Genomic DNA, 19599 nt, shown 5'->3' with positions numbered 1-19599 from the left:
CCACTGCTTTAGAGGAGTACCTCAAAGAAATTGTAGACAGAAGAGAACACTAGAAAAGACAAAGATCTCTCATAACTATAGACTTCTGCTTTAGAATATGCTCAAATACATCAACTTCTTAATGCTACTGGTCTACCATGATTTTAAACTCAAATATCTTCTAGTCCTAAATCTAGACTGTGGTAAGGGAAAAGAATTACTCCTATTAAAACGATTCACAAAGAACACAAAAGAAATAATTCTGCATAACATTTTTCATCTTCCCCTTAAAATGACAACAAGGTCATCTTTTTTGTTTAATTTCTTAACATAACCCCAGAAGTTTTGACAAATATTTGAATATCTACTATGTGCCAGATATAGCTCTAGGTGCTAGAGAAAGATAAACGCATCTACTGTATTTGCTGAATTGATAAATCACTCATATAAAAAACATTTTCTTCATGATCTTGCTTTTGGCAAAGGAATTCCAGATACATCACCAAAACCACAAACAGCAAAGGAAAAATAGGTAAATTGGACTTTATAAAAAAACTTTTGTACTTCAAAGGACACCATCCAGAAAGTGAAAAGATAACCCATGGAATAGGAGAAGATATTTGCAAATGATACATCTAATAAGAGACTTGAATCAAGAATATATAAATATAGGACACATAACTCAATAATAAAAAATAACTCAAATTTAAAAATGGGCAAAGAATATGAACAGATATTTCTTCAAGGAAGATATACAAATACCCGATAAGCACATTAAAAGATATTTGACATTATTACTCATCCAGGAAATGCAAATCAAAAACCACAGCGAGGTACCTCTCAGGATGGCTAGAATCAAAAAGCCAGATAACAAATATTGGCAAGGATTTGGAGAAATCAAAACCCTCATACACTGCTGGAGGAAATGTAAAATGGCACAGACACTTTGGAAAACAGTCCGGCAGCTCTTCAAATGATTAAACGTAGAATTAATATATGACCCAGCAATTTCCAGCAAAGAGAATTGAAGACATATTCACAGCACCATTATTCATAATAGCCAAAAGGTAGAAACAACCCAAATGTTAATCAGTGGACATGTGAATGGACAAAAGGTGATAATCATGCAATGAAATATTTTGCCATAAAAGAAAATGAACATGGATGAACCTTGAAAACATCATGCTAAGTGAAAGAATCCATTCACAAAAGACTGCATACTATATGATTTCACTTATATGAAATGCCCAGAATAGGGAAATCTATATAAATAGATTAGTGATTGCTTATTGCAAGGAGAGGTAGAAACTGGGGGAAAGGGAGGATGATAACTAAAGGGTATGGGGTTTCTTTTTCAGATAATGAACATATTCTAAAATTGACTAGTGTGATAGTTACACATATCTGTGAATATACTAAAAACCAGTGAAGTGTACACTTTAAAAAGGATGAATTATATCACCATACAGCTGATTTAAAAAAAAAAAAGCAGCACTTAAAGTACAACGCAAAACACGGCATTTGGACCACAGTTTATTAACAAAATGTCCTATTTAAAATACTCTTGCATCTGGAGAGATCCTATTATTTTGGCTGTGAAGTAGAAAATGATTATTGAATGCTATTTAAACTATTGAAAGTGCTCCAGGTAAACATTTAAGACTATAAAAACACTGAAAGTAGGAAAAATTTTAAATGCAGGCATCAAGGAACTTCAGAGGACATAAAATGCAATGCTTATTTAAGATGCATTAGGGGTCATTAAGTAAGTTAGATTCACGGGGGAGGGGCAGGATGGAGAGGAGGATAGGGGGAGGGAAGGAAGAAATAAGAGCTCATAGAAAAATCCCTAGTCTAGAAGACTCCTTCTTTTACCAGCCTGCAGTGATGCTGAAAGAACACTCCTTTGTATATACTATAAACCTATTTTTCAGGAAGCTAAAAATAATCGCCCATATAATTAATTTTGGAAACAAAAAGGAAGTCGAGTACTAAAGGGCCAAACACAGAGAGATTTAAGGAAATGAACAAAAACCTAAATCAGTTCCCAGGAATGGCTACTGGAAACTTTCAGCAAGCAGCATGCATTATCGCTTTTCTCAGGCAAAATCTAAGATATAATCCATACATATCATAATTCCACTACTGAAAAATTTCAACCTATGTTGTTTTCGGTCCAAATACAGTGCGTTTTTGTGTTTACCTTGTATGATATACCAGCTAATCTACCTTATCTCATTACAGAGCTCTTGGTATGCCTGGTCCCCAGAGTCCACAGTTTCCCTGACCCGAAGAATCACCAATGCCAGCGACAAGAAAATGCCCGCGGAGGTGGGGGTAAGCATTAGGGATTTCTTTTTATGCTTAATAAATTTCAGCTCCTCCCTTGATCATTACAAACAGCCTGGTTAACCATTAAGCCGAGTCTGGGTACCTCATAGAGCACTGTGTCCAGTTTCAAACTAAAATAAGGGTTAATCTTTCTTTTTTTTTGGGGGGGGGTGGCAAGGAGAAAAATAACCAAAGGCAGGACTGGCTTTTTCTACAGAGCCTCAGGTTACAAAATGACTGCCTTGTAAGCTGAAATGACCCAAAATGATAGACATTCATTCTCCTGCAGGGTGGCTGTGGCTTGCTGTGGGAATGGGGAACTTGGGAAGAGAGGGGCTCTTACAGGGAAAGAGAAATAACAGGGAATGTTCTTTAGGTACCACCCACCCCTACAAGTGAATCACTGCAGCGTTAATCCCGCACTGATTCCACGAATTGCCAAACAGGATGAGGTAAGGCACAAGCCTTGAGCCCCCTCCCCCACCCCCACGCACGCAGAAAGGCGCATCCCTGCGCGAGGTGCACCACGCAGCCCCCCCTGAGGCCTCTGGCTGAAGGGCTGACGTCACCCTTCTGCATTGAGCTTCAAGGACCAGTAGAGCACTAGTTAGATAGGGAGTAGAGTTGGGGCGCTATTGCTGTCACCAAGTAGCGGGAGTTCTCCCCCAGGGCTCTGCGGATTGAGCTCGAGCAATGACAGAAAGACCAGATGAAGAATGTAAGGGTGAAGGAGAGTGGGGAAAGGGTAGCAAGATCCATCTCCAGAGTCTCCAAGAAAGCTCAAAGATGCCCCTAATTTATATAAGACCCTCTCCCTTCCGTGTATCTTCACGCGGCAGTGGCGCCCACCCCTGTCATTGCTCTCGCGGGGCTCTGGTCTCCCTTGCCCGGCCAGGCAAGCACTAGGCTCCTGGTACCTCCCTCTCACGGTCCCGCGGGGTCGGAAATAACCGGGAATCTGGGATCAAATCATGAGCTCAGGCACCCGCTCCCCGCTGGCCACAGGTTTGCTCCGAGCAGCATCGGGAACAGGCTGGTAAAGGCGATTGGGGAGGGGTGTTCAGAGAGGAAAATAGACGAATATACCGGCAACTTTCCTTAGAGGCTGACCCTATCTAGAGAGCTTAAAAAATAAATCAATGCATTAAAAAAAAATTGGAAAGGTCGACAATCTGCAGTCACCGCCACCACGCAGCCCCTTGCAGCCTGCGCCAGGCGGGGTCCAGGGTCCGAGTAGCCCCAAGCCTGCGCCCCTCGCCCCCATCCTGCAGCCCTGGCCCAGCACCCTGCACCTGTCTGCTTAAGGAGGGGGCTGAGATTTGATTTTGGTTTAGGTTTTTTTCCTCCCCCTTCCTTTATTGGGGCATCACTGTACTGACTGATCGACGGCAGCCCGACCACCAGCCAAGCTTGGCCACTCACCCAGAAGACGAAGGAGTAGATAATGAGGAGGGTTTTGAGACAGGTTATCACAGGTTTGGTCTCCATTCTCCTCGATGCCATACTACGGAGCTCCGGCGGCGGCGGTGGCGGCTGGCGGCGGGCGGCGGGCGGGCGCGCGGGAGGGGGGAGGAGGCGGGGCAGGGCGGGGCGGGGGCGCGTGCCTTGAGAGGCCCCGTGAGCGCGCAGCGGAGGCCGTGCGCGTGCATGAGCGCGCACCCCGCAGGCCTTCCACTGAAGGAGCTGTGCCCGGCAGCGACTGCGCATGCTGTGAACGCTGCCCGCCCTGGAAAGCCGGTGTAGGCTCAGACCCCCAACGGAGGAGTGGTCCCTGGCGGCGGGGAAGGATGGGAGAGCCTGGAGGCTCGGTCAGAGGTCAAGGCGGCGTCTACCAGACCGCTGTGACATGTAAGTTTCTGCTTCGTATATAGTAGGACGTTACATTTGCAAGGCTCTCACCACCTGACTACATGAGGCTTATTGGTATTCCCGAAAAGCAATCCTGTTTCTGCATTTGGACGCCCCACCAGGCCTTCTCAGGTGGAGTGGCCCAGTAGTCATGTCCTTGGAACTAGGAGGCCTTGTCTGTGCCAGGAACAGATTATGTTAGGAGGCTGGAGATACAGCTGGTGGGTTGAACAGGAGCCCAGGGCCTCAGACAGACACCCCAGATCCTCGTCACCACCAGCACTCCATTTTTTTAGATTTCCTCACATTTCGAAATGGTGAAACTGAATGACAAGCAATTTCTGTGTAAAGGGATCATTCTCCCCACACATGAAATGTTTAACAGATAACAGAAAAAACAATGTTTAAAGGTACCTGAGAATTATTTTCCTCACCCTAACAAGTACAGACCACCTCACACCCAGATAAGAGAGCGGTTTCAAGGTCAAAAAATAATGTTCAAAAACAATTTGGTAGTTCTGCAGAATGCTAAATACAGAGTTACCATGTGATCCAGCAATTCTACTCCCAGATATATACCCAAGAGAAATGAAAACATCTTCACACAAAAGCTTATACATGAATATTCATAGCACCACTTATAGCCAAAAAAGCAATAACGACCACAGTGTCCATCAATTATGAGTGGCTAAACACAATGTAGTACATCCATACAATGGGAAATTATTGGGCCACAAAAAGGAATGAAGTTCTAATTCAACATTTGTGAACCTTGAAAATATGCTAAGTGAAAGTAGCTAAACACAAACGATCACGACCACATACTGAATGATCCATTTATAGTCAACCTCCAGAATAGATCCGCAGGGACAAACACATTAGTAATTGCAGGAATGCAGTAGGAATAAGGAATGATTGTTAATGAGTAGGGGGTTTCTATTTGGAGGGACAAAAATGTTCTACAATTAGTGATGATGGTTGCCCAATTTTGTGAATATACTAAAAACCACTGAATTATACACTTTTAAAGGGTGACCTTTATGGCATGTGAATTATATCTGAATTAAAACTATATACGTGTGTGTGCGCGCGCACTCCACCCAGATTTCCCATGACTGGTTTGTGGAGGAACACAGTACAGTTGCTCTGGGAAATTTAGCTTGATTCCTGAGACTCTGCCATGAAAACAGCAACACTATCACAAGCTAACTCAATCATGGATGATGCGAAGGATACTTCTTGTGAAAGAGTAAAAAAAACAGTCATTAAGACTTGAGGAAAGCTTGCCAAGGTCAGTGGTTGCAGGAGTAATTATTACCTCCAATGAGTTGTATGTGGTCACAGGTCAATGGGGTCATTGTATAAACAGGACAAATATGAGGAAGAGGAGAACCTGCTTAAGGAAATGATCAATGATAACAAAAGGTTATGTGGGGACAAATAGTGGAGAGGAATATAGGTGCTAGTGAAAAAAGGATTAGGAACAGATTGCTAAGGTTTCTTTTATAAAGGAAGACCCTGCACAATGAATCTCAATACTGGTTGCTCATTGGCATCACCTGAAGAGCTTAAAAAATTTATGACCACCTGTGCCCAATCCTAGGTAGCCTGAGTCATTTGGTGTGGGGTGTGAACGCAGTTTTTAAGTCCTTCAGGTGGTCCTAATAGGAATCAAGTTGAGGGATGCTGTCCCTACTACAATGAGCTTAAATCCAACTTCAGGAAGGAGCTTTCTCCACTTTTATAGTTTCTAGGTGGCAGCAGAAAAAGGTTACTGAAGACTGCAAACTCAGTGAGTAGCCTTAGCCTCAAAAGGTTCTGCCCTTTCATAATTACTCAGTAAAGGGATCAGAAATCTCAAGAGTTATTAGGTAACCGCAATAACCTAACTGATGAGAGCTGGCCCTCAGGGAGTGGCAGTAGGGTTGGATGAGGGAACCAGAGCAGTGCATCTCAACTCTAGCTGCATTGAAATCCACTGGGGAGCTTAAAGGCATATGATGCCTGGGCTCCTTTCCCCAGGTTTTCTGGTTGACTTGGTCTGTGATGGGGCCCCAGAAATAAGTATTTTTTAAAAACTCCCAAGATGCTCAAGCTGGGATTGAATTATCTGGGACAGATAAAAGAAACTCTTCAGAAATGGAAAAGACAGCCCTTAGGACTGAGTGGATTTAGGTAAAGAAGGAAAAGGAGGAATTGAATATTACTTCTAGTCTGAGTAAATTTGGAGGACAGGTTTTAAAATGCATAATCCTAATCTATAGTACATCTAAACAAGGGACTAGTTTGCATTTATTAGAAAGTGCATATATGAGGGATTTTTAGTCACAAGGGAAATTTTTGTTATATTAAGAAACAAAACTGTAGAAAAATGTGTATACAATATGACCTCCACTGTGTAAAAACAGAAAAGAACTCGAAAGAAAATGTGTATAAAAATTTCACACTTGTAGCTCTGGGTTATAGGTGATTTTATTTATTTTTTATATTTACTCTATTTCTCCAAATTTCTAAATAATCATATATACTATTTATAATAGAAAAGGATATAAAGGAAGCCTTCCACCCCAAATATTAAAATATTAAAGTTTTAGGACTTAAGGGGGGAAAACTTTTAACTCTTTTGAGAACCTGCTTGGATTAAATTTGAGCATATGTTCATCTAAATTTCTACATTAATATATCTGTTTTTCCAGGGTCCCTACTTGAACACCCAAAATGACTTTTACCCTGAGATTCAGAAACGTCTTGCAAGACTAAGACTAGACCTGCTAAGGGTATGTTTGCAATAGCTAACTAATACACACCTTTTTTTTTGTATTAGCACTTTTTATAACTTCATAGAAAATTACTAGCATTAAGTCCATTTTTGCATTAAATGTATAAAGTGGTTTCTGTTTGCCTGACAGAATACTGACTATTACAAATGCTATGTCCATAGAATGGAACTCTATACAGCCATTAAATTAATGTTGAAGTAGAACACTTCGACACAAGGAAATTGTCACAGTATGTTTTAAGTAAAAAAAAGAAATTGTGAAAAGTAAATATAGTATGCTACCAATTTGGAGATACACACACACAGATACTGATAAGTATTACCTCATGACCTGATATCATTTTGTGATTGTTTTCTTTTATGCTTTACATTTTATACATTTAAATGTTCTGTAAAAACATGTTTTCTTTTATAATTAGAAAAAATTTTATTTTAAATTGTTAATTTTTTAGGATATCTAGATTAATATTTGGTTTCAGTTTCCATGATACCTTGTGTAACTAACTGCCCTCTTTAGCAATATATTCAAAATGACATTTATTTAAAAAAAATAGGTGACAAGAGCATGTTGTCTTGCCTCTGCTAACAATATTCCAGGTGAGACTGCAGTCATTCTTGTCGCCCTGTAATCTGTAGTCACCCAGTAGCATCTGAAGTGAGACATGAGCTGTTTTTTTCTTTCTGCTCTCTTTCTAAATAATCCGAGTCACCTTACCACATAATAGCTGCTGAAGCATCCTCCTGACGTGTATCCCAAATATATGTTCCACTCCAGATAATACATTCAGCATCTATGTGAATCTTTGATTATGAATAATCTTTTATTAAAAGTATGTTATGTTTTTATACTAACTTCAGTACCTGTGATGAATACTGTATTCCTGTGACATGGAAGATATAATTGGTGGAGACTTGGCTCAGAAGAATTCAGCCAGGAAGATGATAGTTCCAGGTATCCAGGTCTCGTGCAGTTTTTTTTTTATCATTTATATCATAATTTTTATTGACACTGTTTTTGAAATCCAAAGATTAGTGTTCATTGACTTCAGTAGGAATATCCTCTACATGATGGTGACTAATCTATTTTAGTTAGATTCATTTATTAGACAATTATCTTCATACTTTAAGAAAACACAAATATTAGTATGTTGAAATTCTGTCTAGTTATAGCGAAATATACTTTAGACATTCAAGCATGAGGATGTTATATAACAGAACCCCACTTATTTAAATGCATTAGTGGATAAGCTTAAGGTGAAGACTGGGCCAGCATAGCTAAAGCAGAACAGAACATTGAGCTGATTATTAATGAGTAAACCACTGAATTCAGTCAACATACATAACCCTGGCCATAAACTTCCTTATGTTAGAATTATCCCCATCAATGAGCTAATTGCTTCCAATAATTGAATTATATCATGATTGTAATTAGAAACACTTAATGGTTGACTGTTGGCATCATAATTTGAACCCAAACAGTCTGATATAGGAGCCTACACTCTTAACAGGTTTTGGAGTCAGATTGCCTGGGTTCCCTCCTGGCCTCAACCACTTACCAGTCTTCACATATGTAAAATGGAGACATTAATAAAGTACTTACCTTATTGTCTTCACATTAGACAATATATGTGAAGTGTCTGAAACAGTTCTGGCATAGAGGGTGCTCGATAAATGTTAATTGTCATTCTAATAACGCTATACCACTTCCTGATTATCAAAGTTTAGCTCTAATAGGGACATCAAAGATGATTAAGTTCACAGTTTTTCCACTGCAGGTCACAACCTGTTAGTGGATTGTCAAATCAATTTAAGGGTTCACATCCAGCATTTAGTAATGCAAGAAAGAATATAATCATAGAGCAGTTATCAAAGTGCATTGCATGTAATAAGGGTAAGTGTTGTTTCATGAAATGTTTGTTTTAGAGGGATAGCAGACATTGGCGCTCTGCCCATATAACTTCAGGTCTCTTTTGCTTGTTCTGCTCATTTCCCACCATCTTTGTGCTTCTCTCCTAAGGAATCTTACCTGTAGTTCTTCAGAAAACTACCCTTCCGCTGCTGGAGACACATTAGCCTAACATATTTGTATTATTTAACTGTTACCACATAACAAAAATTTCAAAAACCTAGTGATTTTAAAATGACAAAAATTTATTTTCTTACAATTTCTAAGAGTCAAGACTCTAAGAACAACTTGGGTAATTGTGGCTTAGGATGTCTCATGAGATTTCATTAAAGCTATTAGCTGGGGCCACAGTCACCTCTACTCTTGGCTAGGGCTGGAGGAACTGCTGTGAAACTCATTCATGTGGTTTTTTGGCAGGTCTCAGTTCCTTGTTATAAGAGTTCATGTCATGGGCCTCTTCATCAGACTGTTCATAAAATAAGACCTTGCTTCCTCCAGAGGCAGTGATCTAAGAAAGGAAGAATCTAAGATGGAAGCTGCTGTCATTTATATCTTAATCTCAGAAGTGATAGACCATCATCTCTGCTGTATCTCATTGGTTCCATGGACAAACCATGGAACAGTGTAGGAGGGAAATACACAAAGGTGTGAACATCACAAGTCAGGGATCACTGGGGAACTCCTTTGGGGACTGGCTACCACAGGTACCATGAGCTTAAACACTTTGGAGGTACATCCTGCTGGGGTGGCCTATAATCAGCAATTGACTAGGGATGACATGTGAAAGCCCAGCTCTCTTGCCTCAAGGTGAGTCAGACTCTGTGGTGTATTTTATGTTCCAGAGTTTCCCATCAAATCAGGCTGAAGCTGAGACTTCACCTGAAATCTTACCTTTGGTTGATTTCAACTACCTTCCTACTCTACTTCCCCTATTCCCACACTAGTTTATTCTGGGAACACATCCTTGATAAATCACTTGCACTCAAATCCTTATCTCAAGGTCTGCTTCTGGGAAACCCAGCTTAGGACATGTGAGGGGTGTGTGTGTGTGTGTGTTAGGTCTATATAAAACATTTATTACTGTGAGTCATGGTATAAAATGTTAAATTAAAATAACCCAACTCTGATCTATATCTAGTTTCTTTATTTTACAACTGAGTAAACTGAGGCTCAAGCAGGTAAAGTAATTAATTACCCAACCCTTAGTGGTTAGATGAGCCCCTGGTTTTATTTTGACTTCCTATACTTAGCTTCTGGTTGTAAAATCACTTCTATTGGATTGAATTCCATCTCCATCATTTGATAATTGTGTAACTTAATTTAGTCCTTCTAGGTCTTAGTCCCCTGATCTGTAACCTAGGGATAATAACTGTTCAGTATGAAGACATGATTGGATAGAAATGAAATAAAATTTAGGCTGATTCACTATTCCCTGGCATTTTGCCCTTCAATTATTTTATTGTAATAAAATACACATACCATAAAATTTACTGCTGTAACCATTTTTAGGCATACTGCTCAGTGGTTTTAGGTACATTCATATTGCTGCACAGCTATCACTACCATCCATCTTCAGAACTCTTTTTATCTTGCAAAACTAAAACTCTACCCACTAAACAAGAACTCCCTATTCCTCTCTACCCTACTTCCTGTCTCTGACTTCCCAGTCATTGGCTTTTTGACCTTAAGCAAATGATGCACTTTCATTCTCCTCTTAGGAAGAAAGGCTAATACTAGTGTATATACAACCAATGGCAGCTGATAATACAATCATTTATTTGTAAGTGCTCTGTAAACTATAAAGAACCATAAAAATGTGAATTGCTATAGTTATCATAACACTACACCTAAACTGTACCCCAAATCCTGCTTATTCATTTGATATATAAAAGCATATCTATCTATCTATCGAGAGAGAGAGAGATCAAAGCATTATAAGTTTTTTGTCAAACTCATCATTTCAAAGCAAACTACATTAATGGTAACATTAAGCTTATTTCCCTATTTTTCCTTATGGGCAAATTATCTGAAAAATAATTTTCTGAATGAGTGATTTTATATTTTAAGTAATTTATAGTTATGCGAAAAAGCATAAGAAGATAAATTATAAATGTTTAGAAGGTTTTTACTTCTCTGTATCTCACAAACTGGTAATATTTATGGCAGTAAGATAAAATTTGATAATATTTAGCCTCAAGGGATCCTTCTTTTAGTAAAGAAGTGGGATGATTTTATGGTATGTATTAACATGAGCCTATCTCTCCATTTGGAGCTTCTACCACTCTGTCCTGATGGATCAAATATTTCAAAATTTTAAGAAGAAATAGTTGAAATGTATCAACTAATTTTAGCAGAAACCAGAAAATATGTTTAGAAATGTAGTAACTTGAGGCCCATGGATAGAAAAGAACCTGTTTGCGCTTGGGTTAGCCTGTCTGAAAATTAGAAGAATGAAGTTGCCTACTCAGGGAAAAAGAATAAAGCCTGATTTTGGCTGAGGGACTCTAGAACTAGTTTGTTGTTGTTGTTGTTGTTGTTGTTGTTGTTAAAATACAACTGAGTTTATTGAAAACTATGGTCCACTAGGTGAAGAAACAAGCATCCATATACATTTCTGGTGGAAAATAGTATCTCTTATAAAAGGCAATTTAGCAATATTCATCAAAATTACACATGCAGTTTGGACCCAGGAATTCTACTTCTGGATACATACAGGTGTGCCCATACATGTCACCTATTCTGTCATCTCTTTCATAGCTGACTAGATTATATAGATAATATAGTGTCTCTAAGCAGTTGAGGAGACTTGGAAACCTACAGGCATCAAAATGGACATTTATCTACCACACGTGTACACACATATATAGGAAAATGTATATGCAAGGTTGCTCATGTTAGCTTTTTTATTTTGGTAATAGTTAAAAGTTTGGAAATCACCCAATGTCTATCAGTTTAAGTCTGGTTTAAAAAATTATAATCCATCTACACAACAAAATGCTATGCAAATGTGAGAAGATGGAGGATACTTTTTATGTGCTGATAGGCTACAAATTCTAAAATATATTAAGTAAAAATGGCAAGATGCACTACAGTGCACATACTGACTTGTGTAAAAAAGGTAATATGAATTTTTGTGTTCAAATACTGGTAGGATGAACAAAATACCCACTTTCTCAAAACTGGAGGTAAAAATAAAATGTGCATGTTCAATCCTCCACTTTGTATAAGGAAATATACCAATAACTGAAAAAAAAAAGTTTCCCAACATTTAGACTTGTTCCTGGGAGTGTCAGACATCAGTTTCTCAAGCCCAGAGGCACGTGTGAAGCCAATTATGTGTCTTCAGGATAGATGATGTGCTAAGGATTGAAAAACATTACTTTTACTCCATTTTCTCTTCAAGTCCTCAGGTAGATAGTTGTATTTGGAATTTGCTGGGTTTTCTCTTCCTTTGGGGACTCAGCCAAAACTGAGGCAAAAAGGGTTTCATTCTTGTAGTCTCTTATATAGTTTTACTCTTCATTAGCAGAATACAGAATTGAGCTTATCAGAATCAAGGCAAAATTGTCTTGCACATCTTACTGCTTAGGTTATTGGTTACCTTGTTTAGTAAACCACCATTGAGCAATTATTCTCATCCCTATATTGCCTGCCATACCTAGCACGGGGCCTCATTTAACACATGCTCAATAAATGTTTGCTGAATTGAACCACCTCCTTTATTTTACATTAATAAAAATCAGCCAGGTGCAGATAAAATGTTTAAACGATTTACATTTCAGATGTGAAATTAAAGCCTAGAACCACTACCTTCCTTTTGAAATGAGAAATACTTAAAAAAACCTTCATTTATCATTCTGGAAAATATGCTCTTATGTTTTGATTTCCAATCCCTAGATAATCAAGGCTAAACAATTTTCAACACTACTGTACATTAAACCAGTGGCAGAAACTGTACAGTGTATTGATTTGTTTTTTTTTTCAGGATATAGTCATCTTGTATGTCGTTTATTTTTTCTTCTGCTACAAGTTGATGGTCAAGATATAATTTTATAAGCTTTCTAAAGTAACTAAATGATTTCTAGCTATTGGACAACTACAATTGCCTTCTCAATTTCAAAACTTTGAAACAGAGTTCTGCCAAAGCACCCCTTCTTATTCAGTTTGCTTCAAATTTGGTGCATTCCATGAACAAAAATAAATGATGATGATTATACTGTTGAAAGCATAAAATCTTGACTCTATAATAAAAGAAAGCTTATAGACTAGAAGAAAATATTTGCTACCTATGTGTCCAATAAAAGTCATATACCCAGAATATATAAAGAACTCTTACAACTCAATAAGAAGACAGATAATTGAAAATGAGAAAAAGATGTAAATAGATATTTCACCAAAGAAGACATGCAACTGACTAATAAGTGAAAAGATGCTCAATATCATTAGTCACTAGGGAAATACAAAACCAGAATGAGATACCACCTTACACCCACAAGAGTGGCTGCAATCAGAAAGACAGACGTTAGAAAGTGTTAGAGAAGATATGGAGAAATGGGAACCTAATACATGTGGTGGATATGTAAAATGGTACAGCAACTTTGGAAAAGGTTTAACAGCATCTTTAAAAGGTAAACATGCATTTACCCTATCACCCAGCAATTCTTCTGGGTATCTATCCAAGAAAAATGAAAACAACTTGTACACAAAGATTTACATGTGACTGTTCATAACAGCATTATTATAATAGTCAAAAACTGTAAGCAGTCAAAACGGCCATCAACTGGAGAGTAAATAAATTATGGCATATCTATACCATGGAATTTTATTCAGCAATAAAAAGGAACAAAGGCCCAATATATGTTGCAACATGGATGAACCTCCAAAACACTTTGCTAAGGGAAAGAAGCCAGACACAGATGACTGCATGTTATACAAGAATTGGCAAATCTATAAAGAAATTAGTAGTTGCTTAGGGTTGGGAGTAAGAATGTAGAGTGACTAGAAGTGGGTAGGCAGTATATATAGTGTATTGTGTGTTCACCACCCATAGTTAGATTTCCCCAATAATTTTTAATAATAGGAAAAAAAAAGTGGATAGGAAGGATCTTATTGGAATGGTGGAAATGTCCTAAAATTGGATTTTGGTGATGGTTACAAACTATAAATTTAATAAAAAGTACTTAATCGTATACTTAAGTGTCCTATAAATTAAGTTATAGGCATTCTTTTTGGAGTTTTATCCTAAATTTTTGTCATAATTATCACACTTAGAATTGAGGATATGTTTGCATATCTTTTTTTTTTAATTAAGGAATATCTGCTTATTGAAGAAAATTCAGGAAATATATACAAGAAAAATCCTATAATTCTTCTCCATAAACTAAATACTCTCAATATTTCAGTATATACCTTTTGTAGAGGGTACCCATCATTTTCCTCATATTCATGGTTGACCATTAGCTTTTGTATAGTCTTTTTATAATTGATGTGATGGTTTTAAAACCTGTCTGGAAATTCTTGTTTCCTCCCATCAAAAGGTAGAGTCTTGTAGTTGGTGAGCTTTTGTGATTACCTCAGTGACTAGAATGTGGCAGAAATGATGCTATGTGACTTCTGACCTGAAGTTACAAAAGGCTATCCCACTTCTACATAGTTCTGTCTTTTGGGATGTTGACCCTTGAAATTTAACCTTCATTTTATAAAGAAGCCCATGCTCCCATAATATCAAATGCTGGCTTCCGACATATTGAAAAGACAAAGCCAAGTATATTTATTAAAGCACTACCTCATGGAGTTTGAGAGAGTCTTAAAGAGGGAGTATGATATATCTGCTGATATAGTGAGAATTGGGAGGTGAGTTTAAAGTGGATCTTTCAATATAGGGTCTTGATTAAGTTTGGGTAAGGATCTTAGGATTAGTGGCCACAAGGTAAAAATTTTGAGGCTAGAGGCTCAAATATTGGTATGCAAACTCTTCTACTGAAGAGTGATAGTTCTTTCAGGAAGTTTATATAAAAACAATTTATAACTTTTACCTTCCTGGGCAACAGTCTACTGGAATACTAAAGCTATGCAATATATATATATATATATTATATATATATATATTATATATATATTAGAATAGTAAATTCAAGTTAATGTAGAAAGTTAGCTGTGTAGGGGTAAACAGTTTGATTCTTCATGGAGAAGACACATGTAGGTGTCTAGCCAGTGGCCCCAGGGAAAGTCACAGCCTGAAAGCCATTATCAATCACTGTACATGTGAGCTGTCAGATGATTCTAGACTTCTAGACCCTGGTTACACTGAGTCAAATAGATTAACCTCTGAACCTTGCCAAAATTGTAGACTTGTGAACAAAATAAATGGTGTTGCTTTAAGCTACTAAATTTTTGGATGGTTTATTACTACCCGTAGATAACTAGAACAAGAAAAGTCCCATTATCTGATTCCAACTTCCTCAACATAGGAGTAAAAACTCAAATTCACAGCTCTATTTTCATCTAGTGTTCAGGGATGTGACCTACACCTTATCAATCAGATGCACCCATGTGAGACGCCAGTTTAGAAGTAAGCAATCTGTGATGATTAGCCTCTAATGGTGGCAATGACAGCAGTTTCCTGGTGGTAGCAAAGTTGAGTTTCTGCTACACATCTGGCATCAGGAGAGCAATGAGGGTTTCCTATAGTGATCAGTGGCAGTAGTTTATCAAGTCTGTTTTGAGGTAGTGTTTTAGGTTCTGCTCATGAAAGTTTAGTCTCAATTCCAATTCTCGAGCCCTCTGACCAATGGAACTATTAATAAGTGACCTTTCTGCTTAAAAATGAACCTGATCAAGAGAATGGTACCAGAAGTCATTGCAGGCAATGGATCCTCCGGAAAATAGGGCTAAATCTCTGGTCGATTATCTCTTAATTGTTGATATCTGAAAATCTGACTGGCATTGAGTCAGTATTAGACATGCATCAGTCAAACAGCTAATTAAATTATCTTCTTACTAGGAGTAATGTACTTGTTTTGGGTAAGGTTCTGAGGGATGTAGGGACAGTTGTACTAGAATAATATGAAAGGCTTAAGGAATTCAAAATTTACAATATAAGCTAGTTGCTTCTAAACTTGACAGTTTAAAGAAGAGCTCGTAACCTGTATGATGGGAAGGATTTTCTTTTTTAGTTACTCTGTATGTGTATTTTACTATCTCTGTGTGGAAGTGGCCCAGCACATGCACCCAAGTATAACATTGCCAATATGGAGGCTGACATTTCTTCCCTGTACGAAGATGAATGGGCCAGTAATGTCCTTGTCTAGCTGTTTCTGTTAAGACTCAGCTATTATTTTAGTATATTACTGAAGTATGATTTACATACAGGAAAATTCACAGGTATTATGCGTACAGTTTGGAAAAATTTAACAAATGTATACATTGTTTCCACCATCCAGCTCCAGACGTAGAACATTTCCATCTCCTAAAACTATCTTTATTATCCTCTCTAGTCAATTCTTCCACTTACAGAGACAACCGGGTTTTCAAATTAGCATAAGTTTTGCTTGCTCTTAAACATCATATAAATGGAATCATATAATATGTATTCTTTCATGTAAGACTTCTTCCACTCAATGTTTTTGAGATTAATCCATGTTTTGGGATACATCTTAATTCTTTTTGTTGCTCAAATCGAGTATACCACAAAATTTTTTATCCATTTTCCTTTTTATGGACATTTGAGATATTTTTAGCTAATGTCTAGCCTGAATAAAGCTGCCGTGAACATTGTACAAGTCTTTATATGGATGTATGCATTCATTTCTTCTGGTCAATATATATTTAGAAGTGGAATTACTGGGTCATAAGGAAGGAATATTTTAAATTTTATTAGAGACAAGGATGTACAATTTTACATTCCTATCAGCAATATTTGTGAGTTCCAGTTCCTTCACATCTTCACCCACACTTGGTGTTTTCACCATTTTCCATTCTGGCAGTGTATATTTTTATCTCACAGTGGTTTTAATTTATATTTCCCTAATGACTAATGACGTTGAGCACCTTTTAATATGCTTATTAGCAATTTGGATATATTTTGTGAAGTGCCTGTTCAAGTCTTTTGTTCACTTTTTTTATTGGCTGACCGTGAAATCATATAACACCACACTTGGCCAACCATAGAAACAATCTTCATTCTTTACACATGTCAGAGAGCATACCATCAACTCAGTGACATTCATTATTTACCTAAAGTTGAGCTTTCATGAAGAGAAAGGTCATATTTATAAGGATTTTCTTGCATTAGATGTTTTTGCCTACTTTGCAAGTCCAGAAGTTTTCAATTGGCAGTGGTAGGCCAACTCTGGACTGCAAAAGTGTTTTATTCAGCCAGAATTTTAACTGGTATTGTTGGTAATATATTATTAGGAGATAACTCCTACAAATCTGACTTTATAGCCTCTCAAGAAATTGGAAAATCTGACAACACTGAGCCTACTTTTCCCTTGTGGTAATATTGGCTAAAGCTGAGTAGTTCCGACCCCCCTTAGACTGCGCATGTGCTTTCCAGTTTAGGACAAACCCAGCCCCACTCCTCTTATTGTCATTCCCGATCTTCTTCACTCATTTACATTATCTGTGTGGCCTCTGTAGGCATGGGGGAATTTTCACTCTGGTCTCAGAACCAGTGTGGCCTTTTCTGAGCAAATGATTTATTATTTCCTTTTGAGTACTATAAACTAGATAACTCACTACATCTCCCTATCAACTCTACAAATGCACAAATTTGTGACTCAATTGCAAGAGATCTTATGTATGTTATACAAATATAAATACATTTAAATATATACATATAAAATTTTATATATACATATATAATACATATAAGGTTATTAATTAACCTTATTCCATATTTAATCTTTCCCTATCCTTTATCTTGAATTCCTCATTTACTTAAAATATAAGTTGTAGAAATTTTTTTTTTTGGAACAAAGTGATGGCTTCTGCATATCAGGAATGATTTCCAAGAAAGTAAAGGCAGCCATTAGCTACGGACCCCAAGTAACTCATTCTTTTCTCCATTTCAAAGAGCATGGTGAAGGGAGAAGTTACAGTAAAAAAAAAAAAAGATTTCCCCCACACCATTTGACATGGGTGAGACATTTCTTCCCTGAAGAAAATAAGACCCCCTGATATAAACGAGAAGGGACAGAGTTCATGTACATCTAGTCAAACTATATTACAAAATATGTTTTTTTTTACAAAGATGCTTTAATTTTTCTCTAAAGTTTCTCTTATAGAATATAATTAAGATCTGAAATTATATTAAAATCATAAAATTTTAACTTTAAAAAGAATATAATGCCTTTTACCTTGTCCATAGATCCTTTATAGAACATTCCAGATACATGGTCTTCTATCCTGTTCTTGAAGGCATCTATGGCAAGGAACCTCTTACCTGAACGAGTTATCCCAGAATGTTTTTTTTCTTATACTGAATTCTTGTTATAACTTCCATATAATGGGCCTAGCTTTTCCCAATAGACTAGGTAGAATAAATCTAATTTCTGACTCCCCAGACAGGCTTTGTCCCATTAATCCATAGTAATAAAAGCCTCCAATTTTTAGCAGAGCATATTTTCCAGCTTCTCTTGCAGTTAAATATGATCATGGGCCTATGTTCTAGCAATTGGATAAAAGGATAATGAGACTATTCAAACCCCTTTAGAGCAGTGGTCCCCAACCTTTTTGGCACCAGGAACCAGGGCTCTTATGAGAATCTAATGCATGGTGATCTGAGATGGAGCTGAGGCAGTGATACTAGCCCTGGGGAGCAGCTGCAAATACAGCTGCAGCTTCACTTGCTCACCTGCCGCTCACCTCCTGCTGTGCAGCTCAGTTCCTAACAAGCCACGGACTGGTACTGGTCTGTGGCCTGGGGTTTGGGGACCCCTGCTTTAACCGGAGAAAGTATGATTATCTTTGTTGCTGTTGTGGGAAATTAAATGTAATAGCCATATCTCTACTAACTTTATAACACTATGAGGTAACCTTCAAAATAGAAGCCTCACTTACTGGCATAAAGAAATAGAAGTTTAGGTCCTGTCACTGGAACACATGCCAGTCCTGGATGGGCTACCGTCAGGCTTCTTTTACTTTATGTTTTTATTTTTTTTCTATTATAATTGACATGCAATATTATATTAATTTCAGCTGTATGATACAGTGATTAGACATTTATATAACTTACGAAGTGATCACTCTGATAAATGCAGTACCCATCTGACACCATATATAGTTATTACAAAACAACTTGCTATATTTCCCATGCTATACTCTACATTGTCATGACTATTTTGTAACTATCACTTTGTACCTCTTAATCCCCTCCCACCTTCACCCATACCCCCATCCCCAGACCTGACAACCATCAAAATGCTCTCTATCTATGAGCTTGTTTCTGTTGTTTGTTTATCCTGTTCTCTATAGAATCGATGTATGACGTTTGTTTTTCTCTGACTTACTCCACTCAGTGCAATACCCTCTAAGTCTATCCATGCTGCTGCACATAGCAAGATTTCATTCTTTCTTTATGTCTGAGTAATAATCCATTGTATATATGTACCACCTCTTCTTTATCTATTCATCTATTGATGGACAATGAGGTGGCCTCCATATCTTGGCTACTGTAAATAATGCTGCAGTGAACATATGGATTCACATGTCCCTTCAAAGTAATATTTCCTGTTTCTTCAGATAAATACCCAGA

The 19599-nt window shown here is 37.6% G+C and overlaps 1 protein-coding gene and 1 long non-coding RNA gene across 3 annotated transcripts in view; one reads left to right on the top strand and one right to left on the bottom strand.

Moving 5' to 3' along the window:
• TSPAN7 (tetraspanin 7) overlaps positions 1 to 3872 on the bottom strand; it is a 127243-nt gene extending 123371 nt beyond the window's left edge. The window contains exon 1 of the mRNA XM_036226668.1: positions 3733 to 3872. Coding sequence (XP_036082561.1) covers positions 3733 to 3813 — 81 coding nt within the window. The 5' untranslated portion in view covers positions 3814 to 3872. The remainder of the gene's footprint in view (positions 1 to 3732) is intronic.
• Positions 3873 to 3966: 94 nt separating this feature from the next.
• Positions 3967 to 19599, top strand: part of LOC107505636 — a 31856-nt gene continuing 16223 nt past the window's right edge. Inside the window, exons 1-3 of one of the 2 annotated variants that reach the window (XR_001595753.2) lie at positions 3967 to 4158; positions 6855 to 6935; positions 7796 to 7889. This is a non-coding gene — a long non-coding RNA (uncharacterized LOC107505636). Of the gene's footprint in view, positions 4159 to 6854; positions 6936 to 7795; positions 7898 to 19599 lie in introns of both variants that reach the window. The other variant, XR_001595754.2, reaches the window with a different exon arrangement.

Source organism: Rousettus aegyptiacus, unplaced genomic scaffold (genome assembly GCF_014176215.1).
Source record: "Rousettus aegyptiacus isolate mRouAeg1 unplaced genomic scaffold, mRouAeg1.p scaffold_m13_p_9, whole genome shotgun sequence".
Classification (NCBI taxonomy): Eukaryota; Metazoa; Chordata; class Mammalia; order Chiroptera; family Pteropodidae; genus Rousettus; species Rousettus aegyptiacus.
This window is presented reverse-complemented; position numbering and strand designations above follow the sequence as displayed.